Raw genomic sequence first — 25,329 nt, 5'->3', positions numbered from 1 at the left:
TTTCATCCCTCATCCAAATAGGAAGAAACCCACTTCTCTCTATTTTCCTTTCTAGTTTTTTTCTCTCTCTCTAATTTTCTCTCCATCCAAACATAGCAAACTATTATCAAATCATTACATGATGGGAACTATTTATCAAAATACTGATCAGTGATTGTAAAAATGTGTTTAAATTTACAAACAAATTGTTCAACTTAAGAACAACTTGCTTCTTAACTAATCTAACATTTACTTCTTTTTAAATAGAAAACTAAAAGCGTTCAAATACTGAACGATTTTAGTTGCTGATATGACATTTCTTACTTCTTTTTAGCTTTCCTTCATACTTTCTTCTTCTCGCCTCCAAGAAAACCTTTTGTTCTCTATGGGAAATTCCTGTGAGAAACACCGTTCATGCGTCTTCCTCTTCTTTTTTTTTGGGGGGGGGTCAATTTTTGCTACTAATTTAAAGTTTCTCTATGTATAGTCATTCTCTTTTGGTCCCTAATAATTTGCAAATTAGTAGTATATACCATTATTTTTTAAAAATAAAACTCTTGCCATAAAAAATATACAAAAAAAAGACATGTACCCTATGTTTGGTATAGGAGATTTGGAAGGAAAGGAAGTTTAATTTAAAAAAATTGGAGAAATAAAGTTGTAAAATTTTGATAAAAAAATATGTAAGATAAAAAAGCAAGAAAAATTGATTAACAGCTTTTAAACTCCACATTTTCAGTTTTTTGAATCGAAGTCATTAAAATTTTTTCTGCCATCCTTTTCCCTCTATTTTTCTCACACCAAACGAGTCATTATAGATGGCCATCCTCTTTTCGCTTCCCCAAAATTAATTTGCAACCAAATAAAAAGAAAAGAAAAAGAGAAAATTTTCACAATGATTTGACTAAATTCTTTGACATATACTACTAATTTAGGCGTGCATTTGTTTGTAAATATATACATGGATCTATGGCCTAGATAACCCAAATGAGATCAATACAAATCATTAAAAAAATATCAACCAACCGGCCACGTTCAACTTTCCTCATAATCGAAGGTAGAATATTTAAAAAGGGAAGGGAAAAAAAATTAATTATGTGGACCAAAACAATATACTTCATGCGAAATCAGAAAACCAAGAAGTAAAAACATCAAAACCCATTAGAAAAGTAGAAAGAAGCCTTCACCTGGGCTTTCTTTTTCTTTTTCTTTTTTTGGTTGCAAATTAATTATGGTGAGCCTATTTTTTTAAAAAAATATTTTTATGGTAATACTCATGGTCCCAATTTGCAAATTATTGGGGTCCAAAAGAAGACGGCCCTACGTAGGTAAATTTTAAATTAATATGAAATATTAACAAAAATGTGAGAAGAAGACATATAGACAATGAATTTTCTATAAGAATTTCTTATAAAGAAGAACAGGGTACTGTTAGACGACAAATGCACGGCGCATGAAAGAAAGCCACAAGGAGGCAAGTAAATGTCATATTAGAAACTAAAATCTTAAGTTGAACAATTTATTTATATATTTCATTTTGTTCTCATAATGAACGATTTTTGAGGCAGTATCTCGATAAATAATTTCCATTGCGTAGTACTTTAAAAATTTCTTTTTCCATGCTGAGCATATGGCTAGAAGAGCCCCCAATTGTATTTGGGAGTGATGAATAGAAATGTCATTAGGAATTTTTTTAACAAATAATTATACTATATTCAGTTCTTAATATAAAAGCTAATTGAATAATTTGAGTATATTAAAAAAATTCGTTAAATTGTTATTTGAAATAGATAGGCATTGCAATTTCTAAAATATCCTCACTAATCATGTATATTAGTTAAAACTACCATTTAATAAAACTGTTAATGTATAACTATTACAAGCACTATCTTAAAAAAAAAGATAAATATGAGAAACATGATTAGTGATTAGTAGTGTATGTACTAACTATTACAAGCACTATCTTAATGTACAACCATTAGATTTGGGTTTTATATCTAAGATTAAATTGAATATCAAACTAGTTCTTTTAATAACTGGAGATAGTACATACATAATAAAGTCCAAAGATATAAGCCTAATTAAATTAAAAGTGATAAACTGATTATATAATTCAACATTTAATATTTTAAGCTGTCAAACGGATTTTATTTAAATATCAACCATTGTTGGTGGCATAGCCAAATTATTTTAAAAGGCTGAATATGTCAGTCCGTCGGGAATTTTGTTTATACCTGCTAAGAAGTGCTTAAAATTAGTAATTTGTATTTTGTGAATGTTCAAAACATCCATAAGTTCAATTTTAAATTTATTAAATTTAGATTTTAAACATTAATTAAGTATTGAATTTATTTAAATTATTTTCTTTTTTTTTCACATTAATGCCTGGCACCGCCGCACAGGTATTGTTCTCCCAGGAATGAAGTTATCATATTTAGAAAATTGGCCCAAAAATTAGTTTATTTTCAAAATGAGATTACAATTCCAATACCTGTCTCTCTCGGATCACGCGACGCGACCCAGAGATCAGAGACTGCAAGCACCAGCTACCTTCCCCAATCCATCTCCGCCGTCTCTTGGCTCTGAATCACTACCACAGCTTATGTTTCTCGCATTTCCCCTTTGTTGAAGCAGCGTTGATGCAATCAACATTCTTCTTCTATCAGAGACTGCGAGCACCAGCGACCTTCCCCAATCCATTTCCGCCTTCTTCTCCTCCGCCGTCTCTTGGCTCTGAATCACTTCCACAGCTTATGTTTCTCGCATTTCCCCTTTGTTGAAGCAGCGTTGATGCAATCAGCATTCTTCTTCTAATTTCATCTGAAGATGCCGCTCTCTTCTGCTATGTCAAGGTATGTCTTCCCCAAATCCTCTCGGTTTCTGCAACTTTCTCCCTCTTCCTTCTTTCTTTCTCTCCCTTCCTTCCCCAATCTGCGATTTTGCTTTCATTCTAATTCCACAAACCCTAATAATAGCCTCCGGGACTCCGTAGCTGCGTTCCATCGCTTGCTCTCCATGAGTCCCCCGCCCTCCGTTGTCGAAATTAATAAGATTTTAGGATCACTTGCCAAGACCAAACACTGCACCACTGCTATCTCACTTTATGCCCAGGCGGAATTGAAAGGATTCACACCATGTTTTGTTACACTGAACATTTTGATCAATTGCTACTGTCACGTGGGTGGCATGGCATCTGCTTTCTCTTTACTCGGGAAGATTTTCAAGTGGGGATGTCAGCCGAATACCGTAACAGTAAATACGTTGATGAAAGGACTCTGCATGAAAGATGTAGGGCAAGCCCTTGACTTTCACGATGACCTGTTGGCACCTGTTGGCAAAAGGTTTTTGCTTAGACTCAGTTACTTACGGTACCTTAGTTAATGGGCTTTGCAAAACTGGACAAACAAGATGTGCTGTTGAGTTGCTCCGAGTGATGGGGGGACGGAAAATTAAAACTCTGCCGAATGTCGTTATATACAACGCAGTCATTGATGGCCTTTGTAAAGAAGGGCTAGTAAGTGAGGCATCTAAGTTGTGTTCTGAAATGATCAGGCGAGGAATATCTCCAGATATGGTTACCTATAACACTTTAATCCATGGTTTCTCCAACACCAATCAATTGCAACAAGCCGTTAGGTTGTTAAATGAAATAGTCATGAAAGACATTAGTCCTGATCTTTATACTTTTAATATACTAGTTGATGCATTTTGCAAAAGGGGGAGGACCATGGAAGCTCAATCTGTCCTCGCTAAGATGATGAAATGTTTTGTAAAACCTGATGTTATTACCTTTACTTCTTTGATGAATGGTTACTGTATGAGGAATGATGTTAATGAGTCCATAGCAGTGTTCAATAAGATGATCAGAGCTGATTTGACACCTACTGTTTGGAATTACAATATATTGATTAATACACACTGTAAATTAAAAAGGATGGATGAAGCCCTAGATTTGTTTAAGGAAATGCGCTGCAAGAATTTAATGCCTGATACAGTCACTTACAACTCTCTTATTGATGGCTTGTGCGAAGCTAAGAGAATGTCACATGTGAAAGATCTTGTTTATGAGATGCGTTGTAATGGTCACGCTCCTAATATAATAACCTGCAATATCTTGTTGGATGCATTTTGCAAAACAAAACTTCTTGATGAGGCGATTGCATTATATCAGCAAATTGTCAGTCAAGGAATGAAACCTACTGTACATACATATAGTATACTAATCGATGGTTTGTGCAAAGGCGGTAGGTTGCACTTGGCACGTGAGATCTTTGAATTGCTTCTGACTGAAGGTCATCATGTAGATGTCTATACTTACAGCATTATGATGAATGGACTTTGCAAAGAAGGCCTTTTCGATGATGCATTGACATTGCTTTCAAAAATGAAAGAGAATGGCTGCCTCACTGATCTGGTGACATTTAGAACACTTGTTGGAGCTCTTTTGATGAAAAAAGAGAATGATAAAGCAGAGTTGATTATTCATGAAATGATAGATGCAGGTCGTCTTAAACAATAATACAAGGTTAAATGCTCTATTCTTATCTTATACTTGTTAATAGTGATATTTTTCAAAAGTGGCTGCAAAATGCTTGTTTACTTTGGGTAAAAGTTAATGAATTATTCCTCATTTTACCATCTCAGTGTTTTGCTATTCTGTTCCTGAATTATGCATCATGTTGCACTTATAATTCATACAATTATCTTTGCCTGATTGCATGGCTATGCTATGCTGTTCCTGGTGCCTGCTTACGTCCACATGCTACTAATGCAACAATTAATTGTTCCTTTGAACACAACATGCTGCTTTGAAGTTTTTTTAATCCTTTTAATGAATAAATTACTGTATAATTGATCTTACTTCTAAGAATCATAAAATCAAGTCACTACGTGCTGCTGTTGTTTCCTATAATTGCAATTTAGAGTCGAGTGTTATAAATTTGTTACTTCCCTGAAGAAAAGACCCTTATAGCATCTAGAACAGTGAAGACCATGTTATAATATTGAGAACATGGGCAAGAAGGGTTGATAATGTATTTCTATGATTCTTGAGATGAATTTTAATTTTTATGATTTTGTTTGTCAATGATACATGTAAGGACTGCTCTTTAAAAAATATTGTGTGGATGGCTCAGTAAAAAGGAATAAAGAAACTGGATTGATCTAGCCTCATACTCTGTTACTCATTATCTTACACTAGTGCCTATGATGGGTGCATCTTTCTTCAGGCTTGACAAATAATTGTGTGGTGACCCCTTATAGAGTTTCTCATAGTCACACTATCAGCAGCACTGTAAGCACACCATGATTTTGTTCCAAGTTGGTTGGTTGTGTTTCAGAGAAATCTCAGGTAATAGATTTTGTATTCGTTGCTTTGAATCGTGCTTGTATCTCTAAATTGATATTTTGGCGCCACTCATGATTCGACAGGGTTAGTACTTGCAATGAAGATGTTTCATGGAGATTGGTGACTGAAAAAAAACTCAAGGTTAAAAACAGATGGGTTAGTTGATGCCTGTAATAACTGAAATTAAGGGGATTATCGCAGGTCTGACTTTATGCTGGGAAAAGGGCATAGGAAAAGGCCAAGTTTCTGCAGATTGGGTTAAAGAATAAGCTACTGGGGAAACTAGCTGTGATCATCTGGTAAGAGATATCATTGAAGGAGTTAGAAGAATGGTCTCATGAGATTGGGATTGTCTTTTCTGTTTTATCATCTGGGGATAGCGGTACTAATTTTTACAACTTTCATTACCGTTTACCACAAATCGTGGTTGATTAAAGCCCTTTTGATTTCCTGTGTGCTTTGTAGTTTCACTTTCACTTAATTAATATAATGGTTTTTGAAGATTATTGGAAAAAAAAAAAAATTGTAAATGTTGAATTGTCAATTTTTGCATAACACAACTGCCTGCCTGCTTTCCCATCGAAAAAGTACGTACGTCGCAATTCATTCTATTATTCTGTCCCCACTCCCCCCCGGGGGAAAAAAGAAAACAGAGGATTTTGGTCTTTCACTTGCAGAGATTTTAGTCCCAAAGAATGTATAACTTATTAATATATATATATTTTTTCATTGTGATATTTAACATATTTTAAAATAGAGATAAGGGTATATTTGTCATTTAAATATTTATTCATTTTCTTCTCTCTTCTTTTCATTTTCTTAAATATTTAGTAAGATTTTTATATCTAATATTTAGTATATTGCTCCTTGCCCTACCCTCGCCTGCCCTGTGGTCACTCCACGCCTCGATTCCACTGAAAACATTCATCTATTGAGTATTACGTGCATATTATACGTATGTGTACATGTATGTACATATATTATGCAGTTTCAGTCTTTTAAAAGGTTCATACTATACTGGGCTTTCTCTGGTTTAAAAAAAAGAAAAGAAAAAGAAAGGGCTTGCTTAACAGAACTCTAATTATAAGGTAATGTACAGTGATTTTATACTTTTTATATTGACAAAATTCTCATAAAAGTTATTAGGATAAATATATTTTGAAATCTGATTTTTTATTTCAGTTTCTAAAATTTAAAACCAGTAGTTTGACTCTTAAAATTTGACCTTATTTTGATCCGTCTAAATATTTTTGGTTCATGGAGTAGTGTTTTTGCCCTTGAAATCAAGAATAAAACAAAAATGAGATCAAACAGGAGGGGCTAAAAATAACATTAGCCCATATTATAATAATAATATTATTAAAATTATAAATTAATAATGAAATAAAAAGAGCTTGAGCTTTTGTAAAAAAATTTTTTTTTTGATATTGGTAAATCATGATATAAAGATATTATTCTTATTCTGACATGTCTATTTTTATTTTAACTTTCTTTTTAGGAATAAGATGCATCCATCACCTCGAAATATTTTCTTAGATACATCTAGCATCTTAAAATATTTTGTGGTGCATCTAATATTCTGAGGTATTTTTTTAGGTGCGTCCAGTGCCGTAAAATATTTTTAAGTGCATCCTACATTTCAAAGTATTTTTTTTAGATATATCCAGTATCCAAAAATATTTTTTAGTCCATCCAGCGTCAAGGCAAAAAAAAATTCAGGGTGCTAGGTTCTCCTAAAAAATATTTCAGAGTGCTGGATACATATAAAATACTTTAGAGTGTTGGATACATATGAGAAAATATTTTGGAGTGTTGAATGCACCTTAACTTTTCTTTTTATTATTTTATTCTTTGAGGAAATGTTTTTCTCAATATCTTGATTTTCCAATAAAATATATAAAATAATTTTATTTTAATTTGACTTTAGCCTTTTATTTGATGGTTTATTTCTCTTGACGTTCCTTAAAAATGAGTTGAAAATAAAAATAACCGTATTATTTCCATTCTAAATGTCATGTATTTTATCTCCTCTCTTTCTCTTTTCTGTCCAAACAGAAGAAGGATAATACTATCAACCAACTTTTCTCGCATTTCTATTTTTCCTCATTTTATTTTTTTTCCTCCTTCTGGTTTTCTCTCCAATAATTAAAAAACGATTTACAAAATAAAAGTTCAGGAATTAATACTAAGCTAATGGAGGTGGAATCTTAAAATCAGAATGAACGTTAGCTAAAACATATTAACCTTTTGACTTGATTCTACCCAACACCACCTTTGAATTAAAATATATATTAACTATTAAATTATGATGTAAAAGTATTGGAGTAAATATCTTGACTTTTTTTTTCTCCTCAAAATCATTTGTCACTTTTAAACCGACAAGAGGATTAAAATACAAAATGATATATGGGCTTGTTTGTTTTCTTATTTTGAAAACAAAATTTTTTTGGCTATTTATTTATCGTTAAGTGTTTCTTAAAAAAAAACAAAAACCTGTTTTTAAAAACTAAGAAACAACAACAATTTTTACTTTTTGTTTGAGAAAATTGGGAAACTCTTTCTTTTCCGTTGATTTATTTTCAAATGTAATTTGTTAGAACAATTATTTGAACGTATTTTTTTGTCTTCTTATTTTTAAAACTTGTTTTTAAAAGTAATTTTATAAAAAATTATTTTGGAAAAGAAAAGCAAAAAAAGCAGGACCAAATGCTGGGATGGGCGCCTATGAAACTGATCTAGAGCCGGAAAAACGGACCAAGCCCGTCGGGCCGGCCCATTTAGGCCCTGAAATTATGAGGGCCGGGTTTGATATTTTTCTCTTAAAATGAGAAATAAACCTTGGAGGACTGGCCTTGGAAGGCCGCGAGCCGACCCTTTGAAGCCCTTTTATAATTTTTTTACTTTTTAAATTTTTTTATATAATATTAATGTTATTAATTTTTTACATTGTTAATAATATTTCAAATATTTAGTTATTATTATCATTTTAAAATTAAATTTAGTTTTAGACAATAATTTATCCAATTAAATTTTTAAAAAATGGGTTAATTTGGATTTTAATAATGATTTTATTTATATTATATGCGTTGATATTTTTAAACTATATATATATTTGATAATAGAATATTTTTATACTTATATAACTTGTGATTCTATAATTTGAATTAGAAATTCATGAGTTTCAACAACAATGTTTCTCACATTAAAGTAAAATAATAGTTAGATTGCAAAATTTAAAAATAAAATTCTTATAAAGAAGAAAAACTTGATATTTTTGTTACGAAAGAAAAGTATACTTATGAAGAAAAATAATTAATTATAATGATGATGAAGTTTCAAAAGATTAATGATAGTGTTTATTTATTGCACAATTGCATTATAGATAAAACTTTTAGATATTGTTATCTTGTTAATGAATGTTTTAGATGTTCTTAGATGTTGATGAATATTTATATAAGATGATATTTTATATTTGTGACTTAATTTTATTCATATTTATGTCTTTTATTAATAATTTCATTGGTTTATTTTTATATTTTTATAAAAAAATATGATAAATATAAAAAATAGTATTTTTTCTTAAACGGGCCAAAAGCCCGCGGGCCGGCCCTGGCCCTGTAGCTTAAGGGCCGGGCCTAGCAAATTGGGATATTTTTAAAATTTCAGTCCTGGAGAGCCGACCCTTTTAAGCCCACCAGCCCTGAAGGGCCGGTCCTGATTCTCAGCTCTAAACTGATCCATTTGAAAAAGAATAATTGAAATTTGAAATTCCATTCCCTAATCCCTACTTCTAGCAATCCGCATATGTTTCTCGCATTTCCCCTTCGGTAAATCAGCAGGCGTCCAACATTTGTTCGTCCAATCTCATCTGAAGATGTTCTCAACTGCCCCTTCGAGTTCGAGGTATGTCTTCGCTAAATCTCCTCGTTTTATACGATTCTTTCGACCCACCTTCCTTCTCTCACACCCTTCCTTCCTCAGTCTGCGATTTTGCTTTCATTCTAATTCCCCAAATCCGAATAGCCTCGGAGACTCCGTAGCTTCGTTCAATCGCTTGCTCTCCATGAGTCCCCCGCCCTCCATTGTCGAAATTAATAAGATTTTAGGATCACTTGCAAAGACCACACATTGCGCCACTGCTATCTTATTTTCTGCGCAGGCGGAATTGAAAGGATTCATACCATCTTTAGTTACACTGAACATTTTGATCAATTGCTACAGTCTTGTGGGTGACGTCACTTCTGCTTTCTCTTCACTGGGGAAGATCTTCAAGTGGGGTTATCAACCGGATACCGTAACAGTTAGTACGTTGTTGAAAGGACTCTGCATGAAAGATGTTGGGCAAGCATTAGACTTTCACGATGACTTGTTGGCAAAAGGATTTTGCTTAAGCCCAGTTGCTTATGTTACTTTAGTTAATGGGCTTTGCAAAACTGGACAAACAAGATGTGCTGTTAAGTTGCTCCAAATGATGGGGGGACGGAAAATTAAAACTGTGCCGAATGTCGTTATATACAGCGCAGTCATTGATGGCCTTTGTAAAGAAGGGCTAGTAAGTGAGGCATCTAAGTTGTGTTCTGAAATGATCAGGCGTGGAATATCTCCTGATATTGTTACCTACAACAATTTAATCTGTGGTTTCTCTAACACCAACCAATTGCAAGAAGCCATTAGGTTGCTAAATGAAATAGCCATGAAAGACATTAGTCCTGATCTTTATACTTTTAACATACTAGTTGATGCATTTTGCAAAAGGGGGAGGACCATAGAAGCTCAATCTGTCCTTGCTAAGATGATGAAATGTTTTGTAAAACCTGATGTTATTACCTTTAGTTCTTTGATGAATGGTTACTGTATGAGGAATAATGTTAATGAGTCCATAGCAGTGTTCAATAAGATGATCAGAGCTGATTTGACACCTTCTGTTTGGAATTACAATATATTGATCAATGGACTCTGTAAATTAAAAAGGATGGATGAAGCCCTAGATTTGTTTAAGGAAATGCGCTGCAAACGTTTGCAGCCCGATACAGTCACTTACAACTCCCTTATTGATGGCTTGTGCAAAGCTAAGAGAATGTCACATGTGAAAGATCTTGTTTATGAGATGCGTTGTAATGGTCACGCTCCTAATATAATAACCTGCAATATCTTGTTGGATGCATTTTGCAAAACAAAACTTCTTGATGAGGTGATTGCATTATATCAGCAAATTGTCAGTCAGGGAATGCAACCTACAGTGCGCACATGCAATATACTAATCGATGGTTTGTGTAAGGGAGGCAGGCTAAACATTGCGCGAGAGATATTTGAATTCCTTTTGACCAATGGCCATCATCTAAATGTCTACACTTACAACATTATGTTGAATGGACTTTGCAAAGAAAGCTTGTTCGGTGAGGCATTGACATTGCTTTCAAATATGGAAGAGAATGGCTGTCTCCCAGATACTGTGACATTTAAAACACTTATAGTAGGTCTTCTGAGGAAAAATGAGATTGATAGAGCAACACTTTTTCTTTATGAAATGATTGATAGAGGCCTTCTGCCACGGCAAAACAAGTTCAAAGGCTCTATTTTGTTTGGAGAATGATGACTTCTTTGTTTGTACTAATTATTGGTCACTTGGTTATGTTTTCAAACAGTATATGTTTGATCAGTTTCTAGAATTGATGCTGCATAAATAAATTGCACCGGTAGAGATAAATTTGTACTTTTAGCTTTGTTGTTACATTAATAATATTTTCTCTTCTAAAGTTTATATTATCCACAATGGCCGCAAAGGGAATATGCCTAGATAGCACTGCGATGTATCCAAAAAACAAAAGATACATGTAATTTATTTTTACAGGTATACGGTTTATTTTGGCTGTGTTACGGTATTGTGGGATTTAATGAAATACTAAATAAAGATACTAATAATCAAGGCACATTTTTAATTAACATATGACCAAAATAATATCGTCATAATGCATATAACTTCACATGATCAGCAGAACTCCACGACACAAGCATTCATGGAAGGGGCCGTAAAGCAAAAATCAGAAGTTCTGGCAAAATAATAGTTTCAGACACACTAATGGGATTGAGTCTAGCAGGAAAAAAAAATATAATTGCTTTTAATTGGAGAACACTTATATTTAGTAATAAAAAAAATTTTAGTGACTTGACTGAATAAAATTTCACTAAATAATTTGAACTAAAATCTGAATCCATAACTAAAGGATTTGTAATCGAATCATAAGAAGAATATAAATTGCTAAAAGATATAGGATATTTGTAGGGCACGTTTCTTAACCTAATTGTGGGCTTTTCTACAAATATGCTGATGAGAAGTATTCATCAGAATAGCAGATTGGAAATCGTTAAGTATGAGAATTAGTTTAAATTTAGAAACAAATCGTTCAGCTTAAAAATGAATTTGTTTTTTTCACGTAATTTGGCATTTATTTATTTTTAAATAAAAAACAAAAATTGTTCAAAGGCTGAATGCTTTTAGTTTCTCCCGTGACATTTACTTATTCCCATCTACTGCCTTGGATGCTTAGGGGGTGTTTGGATAACCCCATAATTACTTTTCAGAATTACTTTTTTAACAAATTGTGACAAATTCCTGTATATATTTACTTCGTATGCCGTAAAAACACTTCTGAAACTATGATTTTATTTTTACCCAATCACTCCCTTAATATAAGATGAGTCAACTAATCCCTACCTTGGCCATCGTCTTTTGGCCTTACCATTATTTTAGTTGTATAAAGTACAAAAAATTTTTATAAAACAAATATAATACTAGTTTTAGTTGTTGATACAAGAGTTAATTAAAAATTTAATTTTCTTTTTAATATTTATTCATTTTCCTCCCAACTAATCCTATGATGATTATACATATTAAGAAATTTTCATTCATTCAAATACATAATTAATAAAGATATTTTAGAAAAGACAACATGTAGTTATTATAAATAATTAGCTTAATTAATTTTTTTAATATTCATAAATTAATTATCTAACTTTTATATTAAGCACAAGAAGTAATAATACAAAGTTTTAAAGAGATTCAAAAGAAAACGAACAAAAAGCCCCTACTTGTATTTTTGAGTGATGACCAAACATGTTTTTAGGAAATCTTTTACCAATAATTGTAGTATATAACAAATCTATAGATACTACAAGCCTAATTAAAGAAAAAGCGATAAATTGATTAAATAATAACTTAAAATTTAATATTTTAACTGGTCAAGTGCATAGTAAAATTTGGCAAAAATGGGCAGTAAATAGTTGTTACGTGCAGCTTTTGTATTTTTTTTTTTTAAATTCTCATCAATTTCAAAACTTTTAATTAAGATTTTACCCAATCAATTTGAAGTTTGAATGCATGCATGAAAAGCAAGACTTCCTTTTTGTAAGTGAAAAATATAAACTACTTGGTAACAAAAAGTTAGATCCCCAACACTGACTTTAATTGATTAAAATTTGAGTAGTCATTTTGGATCAACGACTAAAAAAGAAAACTTATTTTTAGTATAACTTTTACAAAAAGAAGATTAAATAAAAGTTAAATTAGACAATTTAATTTTTATTTAGATTGACTTTTATAAAAATTAATCTGTAAAGTTAAAAAAAATTATTTAGATTAGAATGGAATAAATAAGTTTAGTTTGTAGAAGAATTAAGATGAGTATAAATTTTATTAAATAATAAAAAATATAAAAAATATGAATTTACAAAATGTAATAATTTAATTATTATAACAGGAAAAAATTATATTTAATGAATAAAGTATATTTAAATTAGAAATTATAATAATGTAAAAATTTTTGAACTAAATAATATTATATAACTAATTAGATGATATACTATGCATACTTTATATAATAAAAATTAAAAATATTATAAAAATATTAAAAATTATTTTTAAGAAATATTAAAAATACATAACTAAAAACTAATTACGAAGCACAGAGAATATATAGAAAAAATTTAAGAACAATATAAATATATAACTTTTACAAAAAGAAGATTAAATAAAAGTTAAATTAGACAATTTAATTTTTATTTAGATTGACTTTTATAAAAATTAATCTGTAAAGTTAAAAAAATTATTTAGATTAGAATGGAATAAATAAGTTTAGTTTGTAGAAGAATTAAGATGAGTATAACTTTTATTAAATAATAAAAAATATAAAAAATATGAATTTACAAAATGTAATAATTTAATTATTATAACAGGAAAAAATTATATTTAATGAATAAAGTATATTTAAATTAGAAATTATAATAATGTAAAAATTTTTGAACTAAATAATATTATATAACTAATTAGATGATATACTATGCATACTTTATATAAATATAAAATTAAAAATATTATAAAAATGTTAAAAATTATTTTTAAGAAATATTAAAAATACATAACTAAAAACTAATTACGAAGCACAGAGAATATATAGAAAAAAATTTAAGAACAATATAAATATAACGATAAAAATATCTTTTAATTTCAAAAAATTATTTTTACATAAATTATAAAAATTTTAGATGCTTTTATAGTCATATTTAAAAAAATAATTTTTATCTCATAAATAAGATACAAGAAAAAGCCTCATCCAAGAGGCTGACAATATATTGAAAATAATGCATTATTCTTATTTACAATACCTCCGACCACGCGACCAAAAATCGGAGACTCGAAGCACCGGCCACCTTCCTCAGTCCATCTCCGCCTTCTTCTCCTTCGCTGTCTCTTGGCTTTGAATCACTTCCACGGCTTATGTTTCTCGCATTTCCCCTTTGCTGCAGCAGCTTCGATGAAATCAACATTCTTGTTCTAATTTCATCTGAAGATGCCGTTCTCTTCTGCTATGTTAAGGTATGTCTTTCCCAAATCCTCTCTCTTTCTGCAATCTTCTCCCTCTTCCTCCCTTCCTTCTCTCCCTTCCTTCCTCAATCTGTGATTTTGTGTGCATTCTTATTCTGCAAGCCCTAGTAGCCTCCGAGACTCCGTAGCTTCGTTCCATCGCTTACTCTCCCTGAGTCCGCCGCCCTCCGTTGTCGAAATTAATAAGATTTTAGGATCACTTGCAAAGGCCACACATTGCACCACTGCTATCTCGCTTTCTACGCAGGCGGAATTGAAAGGATTCAAACCATCTTTAGTTACACTAACTATTTTGACCAATTGCTACTGTCTTGTGGGTGACATCACTTCTGCCTTCTCTTTATTGGGGAAGATTTTCAAGTGGGGTTATCAACCGAATACCGTAACAGTTAATACGTTGATGAAAGGACTCTGCATGAAAGATGTGGGGCAAGCCCTTGACTTTCACGATGATCTGTTGGCAAAAGGATTTTGTTTAAACCCAGTTAGTTATGGTACCTTAGTTAACGAGCTTTGTAAAACTGGACAAACAAGATGTGCTGTTAAGTTGCTCCAAATGATGGGGGGACGGAAAATTAAAATTGTGCCCGATGTCGTCATATACAACGCAGTCATTGATGGCCTTTGTAAAGGAGGCTTAGTAAATGAGGCATCTAAGTTGTGTTCTGAAATGATCAGGGGAGGAATATCTTCTAATATTGTTACCTACAACACTTTAATCTGTGGTTTCTCTAACACCAGCCAGTTGCAAGAAGCTATTAGGTTGCTAAATGAAATAGTCATAAAAGGCATCACTCCTACCCAGCATACCTTTAACATATTTATTGATGCATTTTGCAAAAGAGGCAAGACCATAGAAGCTCAAGTTGTTTTTGCTAAGATGATGAATGTAACACCTCACGTAATTATATCAATATATGTAATAAAATATTCAATTTAAAACTTCATACATATTTTTAATACTGCAATTAAGTCAAAATTTCAAAACATTTCTAACATAACTTAACAACATAAACTATTAAAGTCTTATAGTCATAACAAATAAAAATATAACATAGCATGTGTTGAGGAATACAAAAGCCTTCACGGCTCACTCCACTGGTACCTTCCCTTGATTCCTACTATATCCTTCGCCTGAAAATTGTTAAGATAGGAGATGAGATCAAACGTCTCAGTAACTGCTGAAATTCTAACCTATACAAGCAAACCATATATGATAAACCAAAAATCTATTTATAGGTCTGTATATATGTATATATTAAAAATCACAGATTTGATACATTCAATTCAATTTCATTTTTTTCCAATATATCCAAAAATAATGCAATATGCTGCCTCCCTTATATCACCGTCCACAGCCATAGGTTAACACATAGTTCGATAGGAACAAATCCATTTTACTGAATTATTCCAAGCTCACCGATACAAGAGATATAGCCGACCAAAGTTATAGAGCTCAAACTCGGACTATGGCTCCCCTCCTTTGTGAATAGGGAGGTGTCACATGTCTCACAGCTCCAATGAATTCCCAGTCAAAGGAAAACATGGAAGAAGGGGCCCTGACAAGTGCCATCCACAATTTCCTTCTATCCTTAGCCCAACAATGCATGTCAGATGCCAATAATGTTACATCATAAATACGTCCTCAAATATTTTAAAGATAAGATAGCAATAAAACTTATATACCATTTAATAGCAACTCCTGACAATTCCTTGGTCATCAATATATTTAAACATTGATCATAATTAATAGCAATAAATCTTAACAAAATCAAATAACATATCAAAACATTTATTTGAAATCATAATACTACTTTTCAGTATGATATAAAAATTAGTAAATCCACAATATAATCATACACAACTCACATCTACAAGAAAGAATTTTCAGAATGACCTGGTACTCTTTAGCTTACAAATATTCACACAAAGATTACTCCAAAATTCTCAAGTCTACAAAATTGCACATAAATATTTATTAACACAAACTCAAAACTACTCCAAAACTACTCTAAAATTCTAAGACTACCCTCTAAACCAAAATTACATAAATATATTAATTCTCCCAAATCTAGGCATTTATAATAGATATTATTTTGAAAAATAATTTACATATAAGGCTATTTAAATTTAACAAAAGTATATATATATTTTTAATTATAAACAAACTGTAGCTTTATTTAATTTTATAAAATTCTCAATTTATAATTTTTCAAGCCTTTAAAAATTATTTCAAAAATATATATTTAACTTATTCAATATTTAAACCGATTAAAACCTCAATAATATATTAAATAACTCAAATAAATTATTTAACTCAAATTTGATCGGTAAAAACATATTACAAGTCTAAATAACAAACTTATCAACTAAAATCTTAGTTTAAAATTCTCAAAATAATCATTCAACAAAAATAAACCGATTAAAATTTCTTAATAATGTATCTTTAAATTTCTACGGTCATATATTGTCAAAACTCTATATTTACCCTATACCCAAACAATAAAATTTTCTCTAAACATTATAATGATACTAATAATATAAAGTTCTAAATATATAGGAAATATTCATAAAGGAAATTTGATAAAAAGAAGTAGTTTTGTGTACCTAAATAATTCTCAAAACTTGTCAGGTGCTCTGCAACTTAGCTTTCTCTCTCTTTCCCTCTTTGATTCTCACTCTCTTCTCTCTTCCTTCGATCTCTCTTCCTCCTCCGTCTCCTCTCCCCCTCTTTTATCCTATTTTCCTTCACCATCTAACTACCCCATCCCCTATCTATTTTCCTTCACCATCTAACTACCCCATCCCCTATTTTTTCCTTCTTCAATTTAATGCCACCCCTTATTTCTTCCTCCATTTACTTCTTGCGCCTCTTCTTTCTTTATTGTTGACTATGCCCAGCTTTTCCACCGACTTCGGTGGAAAAGTTGGGTATTGTTTTTTTTAAATAATAATATAATATTATATTATTTTAATTAATTGATTTTGATTTTTTTTAACAGTACGTTACAATTCTTCCCACCTAAAAAGAATTTTGTCCCCAAAATTCGATACATGAAAAGAGAAAGAATTTACTTCAAGCAGCAGACACAATTACAAATATCTATACTACACATCAAGAGCACAACACAAGTACAATAAGTACAATACAAGTATACCATAATACAATCACCAAAACCAACATGATACTAACTCTTCCTAATCAAACAAGTTAGGAAAATCACGCCGCATTCGCTCTTCGGTTTCCCAAGTAGCATCCCCAGGAGACATTCCTTTCCAGAAAACCTTAAGTAACCGAATAGTTTTATTCCAAAGTTGCTTATCCTTAGCTTCCAGAATGAGTTCAGGTTCGGCCTTGAAAGTAAGATTCTCTTGTAACTCGATCTCTTCAGGCTCAATCACATGAGATAGATCTGGGTGGTACTTCTTGAGTTGTGACACGTGAAATACATTATGAATATTGGTCAGTTGTGGAGGTAGGGCAATTCTATAAGCCACTGGTCCTACTCTCTCCAAAAGTTCATAAGGACCTATGAAACGGGGAGTGAGTTTCTTTGCTCGAATTGATCTTCCAATACTCGTCATCGGTGTGACTCTTAGAAATACATGGTCTCCTATCATGAATTCCAATGGTTGTCTTCTCCTATCTGCATAACTTTTCTGTCTGCTTTGGGCAGTAAGCAACTTCTGTTGTATCATCTTAATCTTCTGAGTTGTGTAATCCACCAGTTCTGGACCTATCAAACTTCTCTCACTCAACTCTGTCCAACAAAGTGGAGATCTACACTTTCTTCCGTACAATGCTTCATAAGGCGCCATCTGAATACTTGAGTGGAAGCTATTATTGGAAGCAAACTCTGCTAAAGGAAGGTGATCATCCCAATTTCCTTTTAATTCCATTGCGCAAGCTCTTAACATGTCCTCAAGAGTCTGAATAGTTCTCTCTGTTTGTCCATCAGTTTGGGGATGATAGGCGGTGCTAAACCTCAACCATGTTCCCATGGCATCCTGCAACAATCTCCAAAACCTTGAAGTGAATCGTGGATCTTGATCTGATATGATACTCTTTGGTGTGCCATGTAATCGAACAATCTCCTTCACATAGATCTGTGCTAGCTTTTCCAAAGAGTAATTTGTCTTGATGGCTAGGAAATGAGCTGATTTAGTCAATCTGTCAACAATCACCCAAATAGCGTCATGCCCTGATTGAGTTCTAGGAAGACCTGTGATAAAGTCCATGGAAATACTATCCCACTTCCATTCTGGAATCTCTAGATTTTGCAATAGTCCTGGGGGCTTCTGGTATTCAATCTTGACCTTCTAGCAAGTTAGACAACGAGAGACAAACTCAGTTATATCTTTCTTCATACTAGGCCACCACCAGTTTCGTTTTAGATCATGGTACATTTTGGTCACTCCAGGGTGGATAGTATATTTGCTTCTATGAGCTTCATCAAGTAGTAGCTTCTTTAACTCTTTATCATTGGGGAGGCACACCCTTGTTTTATATCTTAGTATCCCATCTTCACTAATATTAAACTTTGACTCTTTTCCTTGTTCAACTTCTTCCCTAATCCCTAGTAGATACTCATCCTCTAATTGGGCAATTTTAATTTCCTTCCAAGTTGCACTCTCAATGGTTAGTGCTTTCATGGTAGCAACTAACCCAGACATTATATCAATAGGTGTACTTTGCACATCCTGCAGCAGGTTCCACTCCTTGACCATCAATTGGGCTGCATGGATAGATTTTCTACTTAAGGCATCTGCTACAACGTTTGCCTTCCCTGGATGATACTTTAGCTCATAATCATAATCCTTAAGAAACTCCATCCACCTTCTTTGTCTCATGTTAAGTTCTTTTTGATCAAACAAGTACTTCAAACTCTTATGGTCGCTAAAAATTTCAAACTGCGAATCATAGAGATAGTGCCTCCAAATCTTCAATGCAAATACGGCTGCTGCCAATTCCAAGTCGTGAGTAGGGTAGTTTTCTTCATGCGGCCTCAATTGTCGAGAAGCATAAGCAACTACCTTACCCTTTTGCATTAATACAGCCCCAAGACCCTTCTTAGAAGCATCAGTATACAAAATTTTTAGATGCAATAATTATTTTAAAACCTCCAGTCACCCAATAAATAAAATTAAACCAATTAAAATCTCAATAATATGTCAAACAACTCAAATAAATTATTTAACTTAAATTTAATCAGTAAGAATATGGCATGTCCCATAAATAACAGATTTTCAACTAAATAAATTAATTTAAATACTAAAACTAACAAATAGACAAATCTAAACCGATTAAAATTAACAACTCATTTACTTCTAAATTTCTATAGTAATCTTTTCATCAAAGCTCAATACTTATATCATATATAAGTCTCAAAATTTTCTCCAATCACTATAGTAATAATGTAAATAGGAAGCTTAAAATATACAGGAAATATTCATAAAGAAAGTTTGATAAAAAGAAGTAATTTTATATACCTAAAATATCTTTAAAACTCACCCTCTCTTTCACCAGTATGCTCATCTATCTCATGCACACTCTAATATCTCTTTCTTTCTTTTTTTCCCCTCTCCTGCGCTGGGCCAAAACGAAAGTGTGGGGGGTTATTTTAACACTCCCACATATTTATTAAGGGGGGTTTTCAAACCCAACCCCCAACTAGTTTGACTTTTTTTTTTACAAATATTATTATTTTATTATAATAAAAAAATATTTTTTTTTTTTTTACACAAATCCTAAAAATTAATTTAGGATATTACATGAAGATTGCTTTATTATCATGTATTAAATATGGGTATCTTTTTAATAGAGATTTGAATATTAGTTTGTTATAATGTGAAGGATTAGTTCCTTATGTTAAACTCAATTTCTATTGGTTTTCTTTTGAATTTTATATTATCAAAACATGCAAATTTGTAATATGCCCTACATAGGGATGCATTCCCAACAAGGAAAAAAAAAACCAAACCGGACCGGCCGGTTCAACCGGAAAACTGGTAAACCGGTGTTTGGTTCGGTCTGGTTTGATAGAAAAACCGCTAGGTGAACGGACCGGTAAAAAACCGGCTCAACCGATCAAAACCGGGCAACCATTGGGTTGATGGGTTGCCCGGTTTGAAGTTTTTTATTTTTTTTAACCTTCAGCTGTGGAACGATGCCGTTTCAGGTTGAAGAAATTTTGAAAAAAAAAAAATTAACATACAACTTATCGAAGGGCAAAGGCAACTCAGCTTTCAGCTTCGCCATTTTCATTCTTCCCCCCAGATCGAAATCCCTAGCCAAAATCCACCCTAATTGTAGCCGCCGTTTTCTTCGCCGTCAAAGGTCGTCGGTCTTTACATGACGTCTCCTGGTCGAAGCAGCAGCTAGCAGGAGTTCTTCAATCAGGCCACAGCAACAGCTCCTCGTTGCTTCCTATCGTCATTTCTTCTCCACCGCGGCAGGTTCTTTATTCTCCTTCTACTCGTTCAGCTTCTGTGCTCTTGTTTTCTGGTTAGTTATTTTCCTTCAGCTCAATGTGCTCTGCTTTTTCCTTCGTGCTTCTGTTTTGTGTTCCAGCCGTGACTTGTGAGTGAGATTGAGATATGAAATGTGTATAGCCTCCAATAATCAAAGTTTCTTGATCTGTAATGATAGCAAAGCTTCTTGATCTGTAATGACAGCATTTTTACCTTTGGTCTAGTGAGAGAGAGAGACGCCGAGGAGCAGAAGAATTTGAGAAACGAAGAAGAAGCCATTTGTTAATTAAAAAGTAAAAACGCAAGTTCCCAAGGCTTCACATAGGGAGATGGAAAGTCAAAAAGTTCCACTGTGCATCTGCTTCAAATCAGCACCAAGCCTGGTCATCAATGCACGGCCTATATTATGCTTAGGCTTGAGGCATTGGGAAATTTTACTTGAATTATTAGTTTTTAAATCAATTCAATTAATACGTTGTTTATTTAAATATTATTTTTTATGAGTAAATATAAACATGTTTGTAAATTTTTAATTAAATTATATTACTTTAATTGTAGCTGGTTTAATATCTAGTCTAGTTTTTTGAAACTTGCTATTTATTATTTATGAATTTTGTTCTATTTTAATATTATGAATTAAATTATATTATTTTAATATGACCGGTCTGACCCCTGGTTTGACCAGTGACCCTTGATCCACTATCTTGACCGGTTTAGTCTCTGGTCTGGTTTTTTGTTCCTTGATTCCCAGAGAAAAGGGCCGCAAGCATACTGGTGCATCCAGAAAATACATCTAGCATATTTTCACAGGCATTGAGTTTTATTTTGTCTATCTTGTAACATTGTGATGTTTAATAAATACTAATAATGGTACAAATAATCAAATAAGTTATATTTTTAATTAACATATGACCAAATAATATGGTCATGTATATAACTTCGCAAGATTAGCAGAACTGCATCACTCAATCATTCATGAAATCTCCTAAGAACTAATCGTTGAATTTATGTTGATCCTAAATATAAGACTTATTTTTTATATTTATTAGTTTTTTTTAAATTATTTCTATTGATACTTCCTCAACTATAATTAAATAGAAAAGGGAGGAGGGAGGATATTAAGGATTAATTTAAATTAAAATCGAATTGTGATTTGTGAGAACTTATATTGTTAAGGGGTATAGGATATTTATAAGTTATGTTCGTTAACATAATTATAGGTTTTTCTACCAATATGCTGGAAGCAATAACCCTCCGTTTAGATGAAAAGAAAAGTTGAGAGGAAAAAAAATAAGAAAAAAAAATTATCACTCCTCCTATTTGGACGGATGAGAGAGAAAAAAGAGAGAAAAGAAAATGAGCAAACATATGTATAACTCAAATGCCCTTATTTTTATATCAAAATATATCATGATTAAAATAAAATTAAATATCATATTGAAAAAAAAATTAACATCGTCAGATCATTTAAAATCAAATTATTTGATAAAGATATATTATCATGTTATTATATTTTAATCTCAAGTAATTTTGTAAAAAAAAAATTGTTTTCCTTCTAGAAGAAAAATAACATTTGTGTAATGCTTGGAAAAAACTCAAACAATACCTCTGTGTTTTTCCTTTCAGTTTGTTTTAGAAATATTTTTGCAATTTTAATTGTTTTAATGTTCAATCAAACAAACATAGGAGGAAGACATGAAAATAACAAATAAAGTAAAAAATAAAAAATTAAATAGGTATTATTTTGTTGAAAAACAGATGATATGTTTTCTTCTCATTTTCTCTTTATATGTGAAGAGAAAAGTTAGAAGAAAAATGGGATGTGAAACTAACCTTATTTTCTTCCTAACTTTTCTTTCTTTCCACTTTTTATCCCCCATCCAAACAAAGAAAAACCTACTTCTCCCCTATTTTTCTTCCTACTTTTTTTCGCTCCCTAATTATCTCTCCATTCAAACGTAACATACAAGAAATTATCAAATCATTACGTGGTGGAAGTCTTTATCAAAATACTGGTCAGTGATTATAAAAACGTGTTTAAATTTACAAACAAATCGTTTAACTTAAGAACAACTTGCTTCTTATCTAATCTAACATTTACGTTGGCCAAAAAAACTCTGACATTTACGCTTCTTATCTAATCTAACATTTACTTCTTTTTAAATAGAAAACTAAAAGCGTTCAAATGCTGAACGATTTTAGTTCCTGATATGACATTTACTTACTTCTTTTTAGCTTTCTTTCATACTTTCTTCTTCTAGCCTCCAAGAAAACCTTTTATTCTCTATGGGAAATTCCTGTAAGAACCACAGTTCATGCGTCTTCCTCTTCCTTTTTTTTTTGGTCAATTTTTGCAACTAATTTAAAGTTTATCTATTTATAGTCATTCTCTTTTGGTCCCTAATAATTTGCAAATTCATAGTACATACCATTATTTTTTTAAAAGAAAACTCTTGCCATAAAAAAACAAAAAAAGACATGCACCCTATGTTTGGTATAAGAGATTTGGAAGGAAAGGAAAGGACACAAAAATTTTAATGACTTTAATTTAAAAAAAATTAAAGAAGTGAAACTATAAAATTTTGATAAAGAGAATATGTAAGATTAAAAAGTAAGAAAAATTGATTAAAAGCTTTAAACTCCACATTTTCAATTTTTTGAATCAGTCATTAAAATTTTTCCTATCATCTTTTTCCCTCTATTTTTCTCATACCAAATGAATCATTATAGATGGCCATCCTCTTTTAACTTCCCCATAATTAATTTGCAACCAAATAAAAAGAAAAAAAAAACAGAGAAAATTTTCACAATGATTTAACTAAATTCTTTGACATATGCTACTAATTTATGCGTGCATCTGTTTGTAAAAATATACATGGATCTATGGCCTAGATAACCGAAATGAGATAAATACAAATCATTAAAAAAGATCGAGCAACTGGCGGACCAAAACAATATACTTCACGCGAAATCAGAAAACCAAGAAGTATAAAGTAAAAACATCAAAACCCATTAATAGAAAAGTAGAAATAAGCCATCACCTGAGTGATCATTGGAAAAATTGAGCTGCTGGGATTTCTTTTTTTTTTTGTTGCAAATTAATTATGGTGAGTCTATTTTTTGAAAACATTTTTATGGTAAGACTTATGCTCCTAATTTGCAAATAATTAGGGTCCAAAAGAAGATGGCCCTACCTAGATAAATTTTAAATTAATATGAAATATTAACAAAAACTGTGAGAAGAAGACATATAAACAATGAATTTTTTTATAAGAATTTCTCATAAAGAAGAACAAAGTATTCTTAGACGACAAATGCACGAAGCATGAAAGAAAGCCACAAGGAAGCAAGTAAATGTCATATTAGAAACTAAAATCTTAAGTTGAACAATTTATTTATATATATTTAAATTCGTTCTCATAATGAACGATTTTGAACGCTGTATCTTGATGAATAATTTCCATTGTGTAGTATTTTAAAAATTCCTTTTCCCATGTATAGTATGTTGCTAGAAAAGCCCCCAATTGTATTTGGGAGTCATGAATAGAAATATCCCGAGGAATTTTTTTAACAAATTAAAAAGGATGGATGAGGCCCTAGATCTGTTTAATGAAATGCGCTTCAAAAATTTGCTGCCTGATACAGTCACTTACAGCTCTCTTATTGATGGCTTGTGCAAAGCTAAGAGAATGTCCCATGTGAAAGATCTTGTTTATGAGATGCGTTCCAATGGTCACGCTCCTAATATAATAACCTGCAATATCTTGTTGAATGCATTTTGCAAAATGAATAATCTTGACGAGGCAATTACATTATATCGACAAATAGTCGACCAAGAAATACAGCCTACAATATATACATACAATATACTAATCGATGGTTTGTGCAAAGGAGGTAGGTTCAGGTTTGCAAGAGAGATCTTTGAATATCTTATGACTAAAGGCCATCATTTAAATGCCTACTCTTACAACATTATGATAAATGGACTTTGCAAAGAAAGCTTGTTTGGTGAAGCATTGACGGTATTTTCCAGAATGAAAGAGAATGGTTTCCTCCCCGATTTGGTGACATTTACAACACTTGTTGGAGCTCTGCTGATGAAAAATGAGAATGATAAAGTAGAGGTGCTTATTCATGAACTTCTGAATCAGTGAAAAAAAGGGCAAATGCTTTATTTTTATCTTGTACTTCTATTTTGATCAAATAATATGCTTGTACTAATGATGATACTTGCCTATAAAGTTTTTAGAAAATGCTAGTTTCTTCTGATTAATAGTTATGAGATTATTCCTTGTGATTTCTTTTAAAGAAATTCTGTTGGAGCCATATATGTGATGGACTTATTTGGCCATCTTGTTGGGATACAATTAGTTATTGGGTAATATGGGTTTGTTCTTTCAGGCCGTAAACACCATGTATCCATACTTATCACGTTGAATGCTTCCCATATTCACACTTATCAGATTGTTGGACTCCTCACTTTACAATCTTTGGGTTTTTGGTACGGAAAAGGATTTATAGTCCTTACAAGAACTTAGCCTTCAACATTTCTGCTAGCCTATATGACACTTCTTGCTGTTCACATGCTCTTTCCTTTGGAACTTGAATTAATTATGGTCTCTGAAAACTTTCGTGAGTGTTTCTGTTGAAT

General features: G+C 31.8%; 3 protein-coding genes across 3 annotated transcripts; all 3 read left to right on the top strand.

The window, feature by feature from the left end:
- Positions 1–3,412: 3,412 nt before the first annotated feature.
- LOC114715671 (pentatricopeptide repeat-containing protein At1g62670, mitochondrial-like) lies at positions 3,413–4,498 on the top strand. The gene has a single exon (XM_028900536.1). The coding sequence runs from the start codon at positions 3,413–3,415 to the stop codon at positions 4,496–4,498; it is 1,086 nt and encodes a 361-aa protein (XP_028756369.1).
- Positions 4,499–9,200: 4,702 nt separating this feature from the next.
- LOC114715662 (pentatricopeptide repeat-containing protein At1g62670, mitochondrial-like) lies at positions 9,201–10,919 on the top strand. The gene has a single exon (XM_028900528.1). The coding sequence runs from the start codon at positions 9,201–9,203 to the stop codon at positions 10,917–10,919; it is 1,719 nt and encodes a 572-aa protein (XP_028756361.1).
- A 3,253-nt stretch (positions 10,920–14,172) lies between these two features.
- LOC114715654 (pentatricopeptide repeat-containing protein At5g16640, mitochondrial-like) lies at positions 14,173–24,832 on the top strand. Its single transcript, XM_028900518.1, has 3 exons — positions 14,173–14,198; positions 14,310–14,969; positions 24,262–24,832. The coding sequence occupies exons 1-3, from the start codon at positions 14,173–14,175 to the stop codon at positions 24,830–24,832; spliced, it is 1,257 nt and encodes a 418-aa protein (XP_028756351.1).
- The last annotated feature ends 497 nt before the right edge of the window (positions 24,833–25,329 follow it).

Source organism: Neltuma alba, unplaced genomic scaffold, assembly GCF_004799145.2.
Source record: "Neltuma alba isolate B1F8T4 unplaced genomic scaffold, ASM479914v2 tig00002026_pilon, whole genome shotgun sequence".
Classification (NCBI taxonomy): Eukaryota; Viridiplantae; Streptophyta; class Magnoliopsida; order Fabales; family Fabaceae; genus Neltuma; species Neltuma alba.
The sequence above is the reverse complement of the archived record's forward strand: the minus strand, read 5'-3'. Positions and strand labels throughout refer to the sequence as shown.

Coding starts and splice junctions, on each gene's coding strand:
- LOC114715654 (XM_028900518.1), top strand. CDS start 14,173: ATGCCGTTCTCTTCTGCTATGTTAAG. Junction 14,199..14,309: donor TTCTCTTCTGCTATGTTAAG/GTATGTCTTTCC, acceptor TTATTCTGCAAG/CCCTAGTAGCCTCCGAGACT. Junction 14,970..24,261: donor CAGTTGCAAGAAGCTATTAG/GTTGCTAAATGA, acceptor CAAATTAAAAAG/GATGGATGAGGCCCTAGATC.
- LOC114715671 (XM_028900536.1), top strand. CDS start 3,413: ATGGGGGGACGGAAAATTAAAACTCTGCCGAATGTCGTTATATACAAC.
- LOC114715662 (XM_028900528.1), top strand. CDS start 9,201: ATGTTCTCAACTGCCCCTTCGAGTTCGAGGTATGTCTTCGCTAAATCT.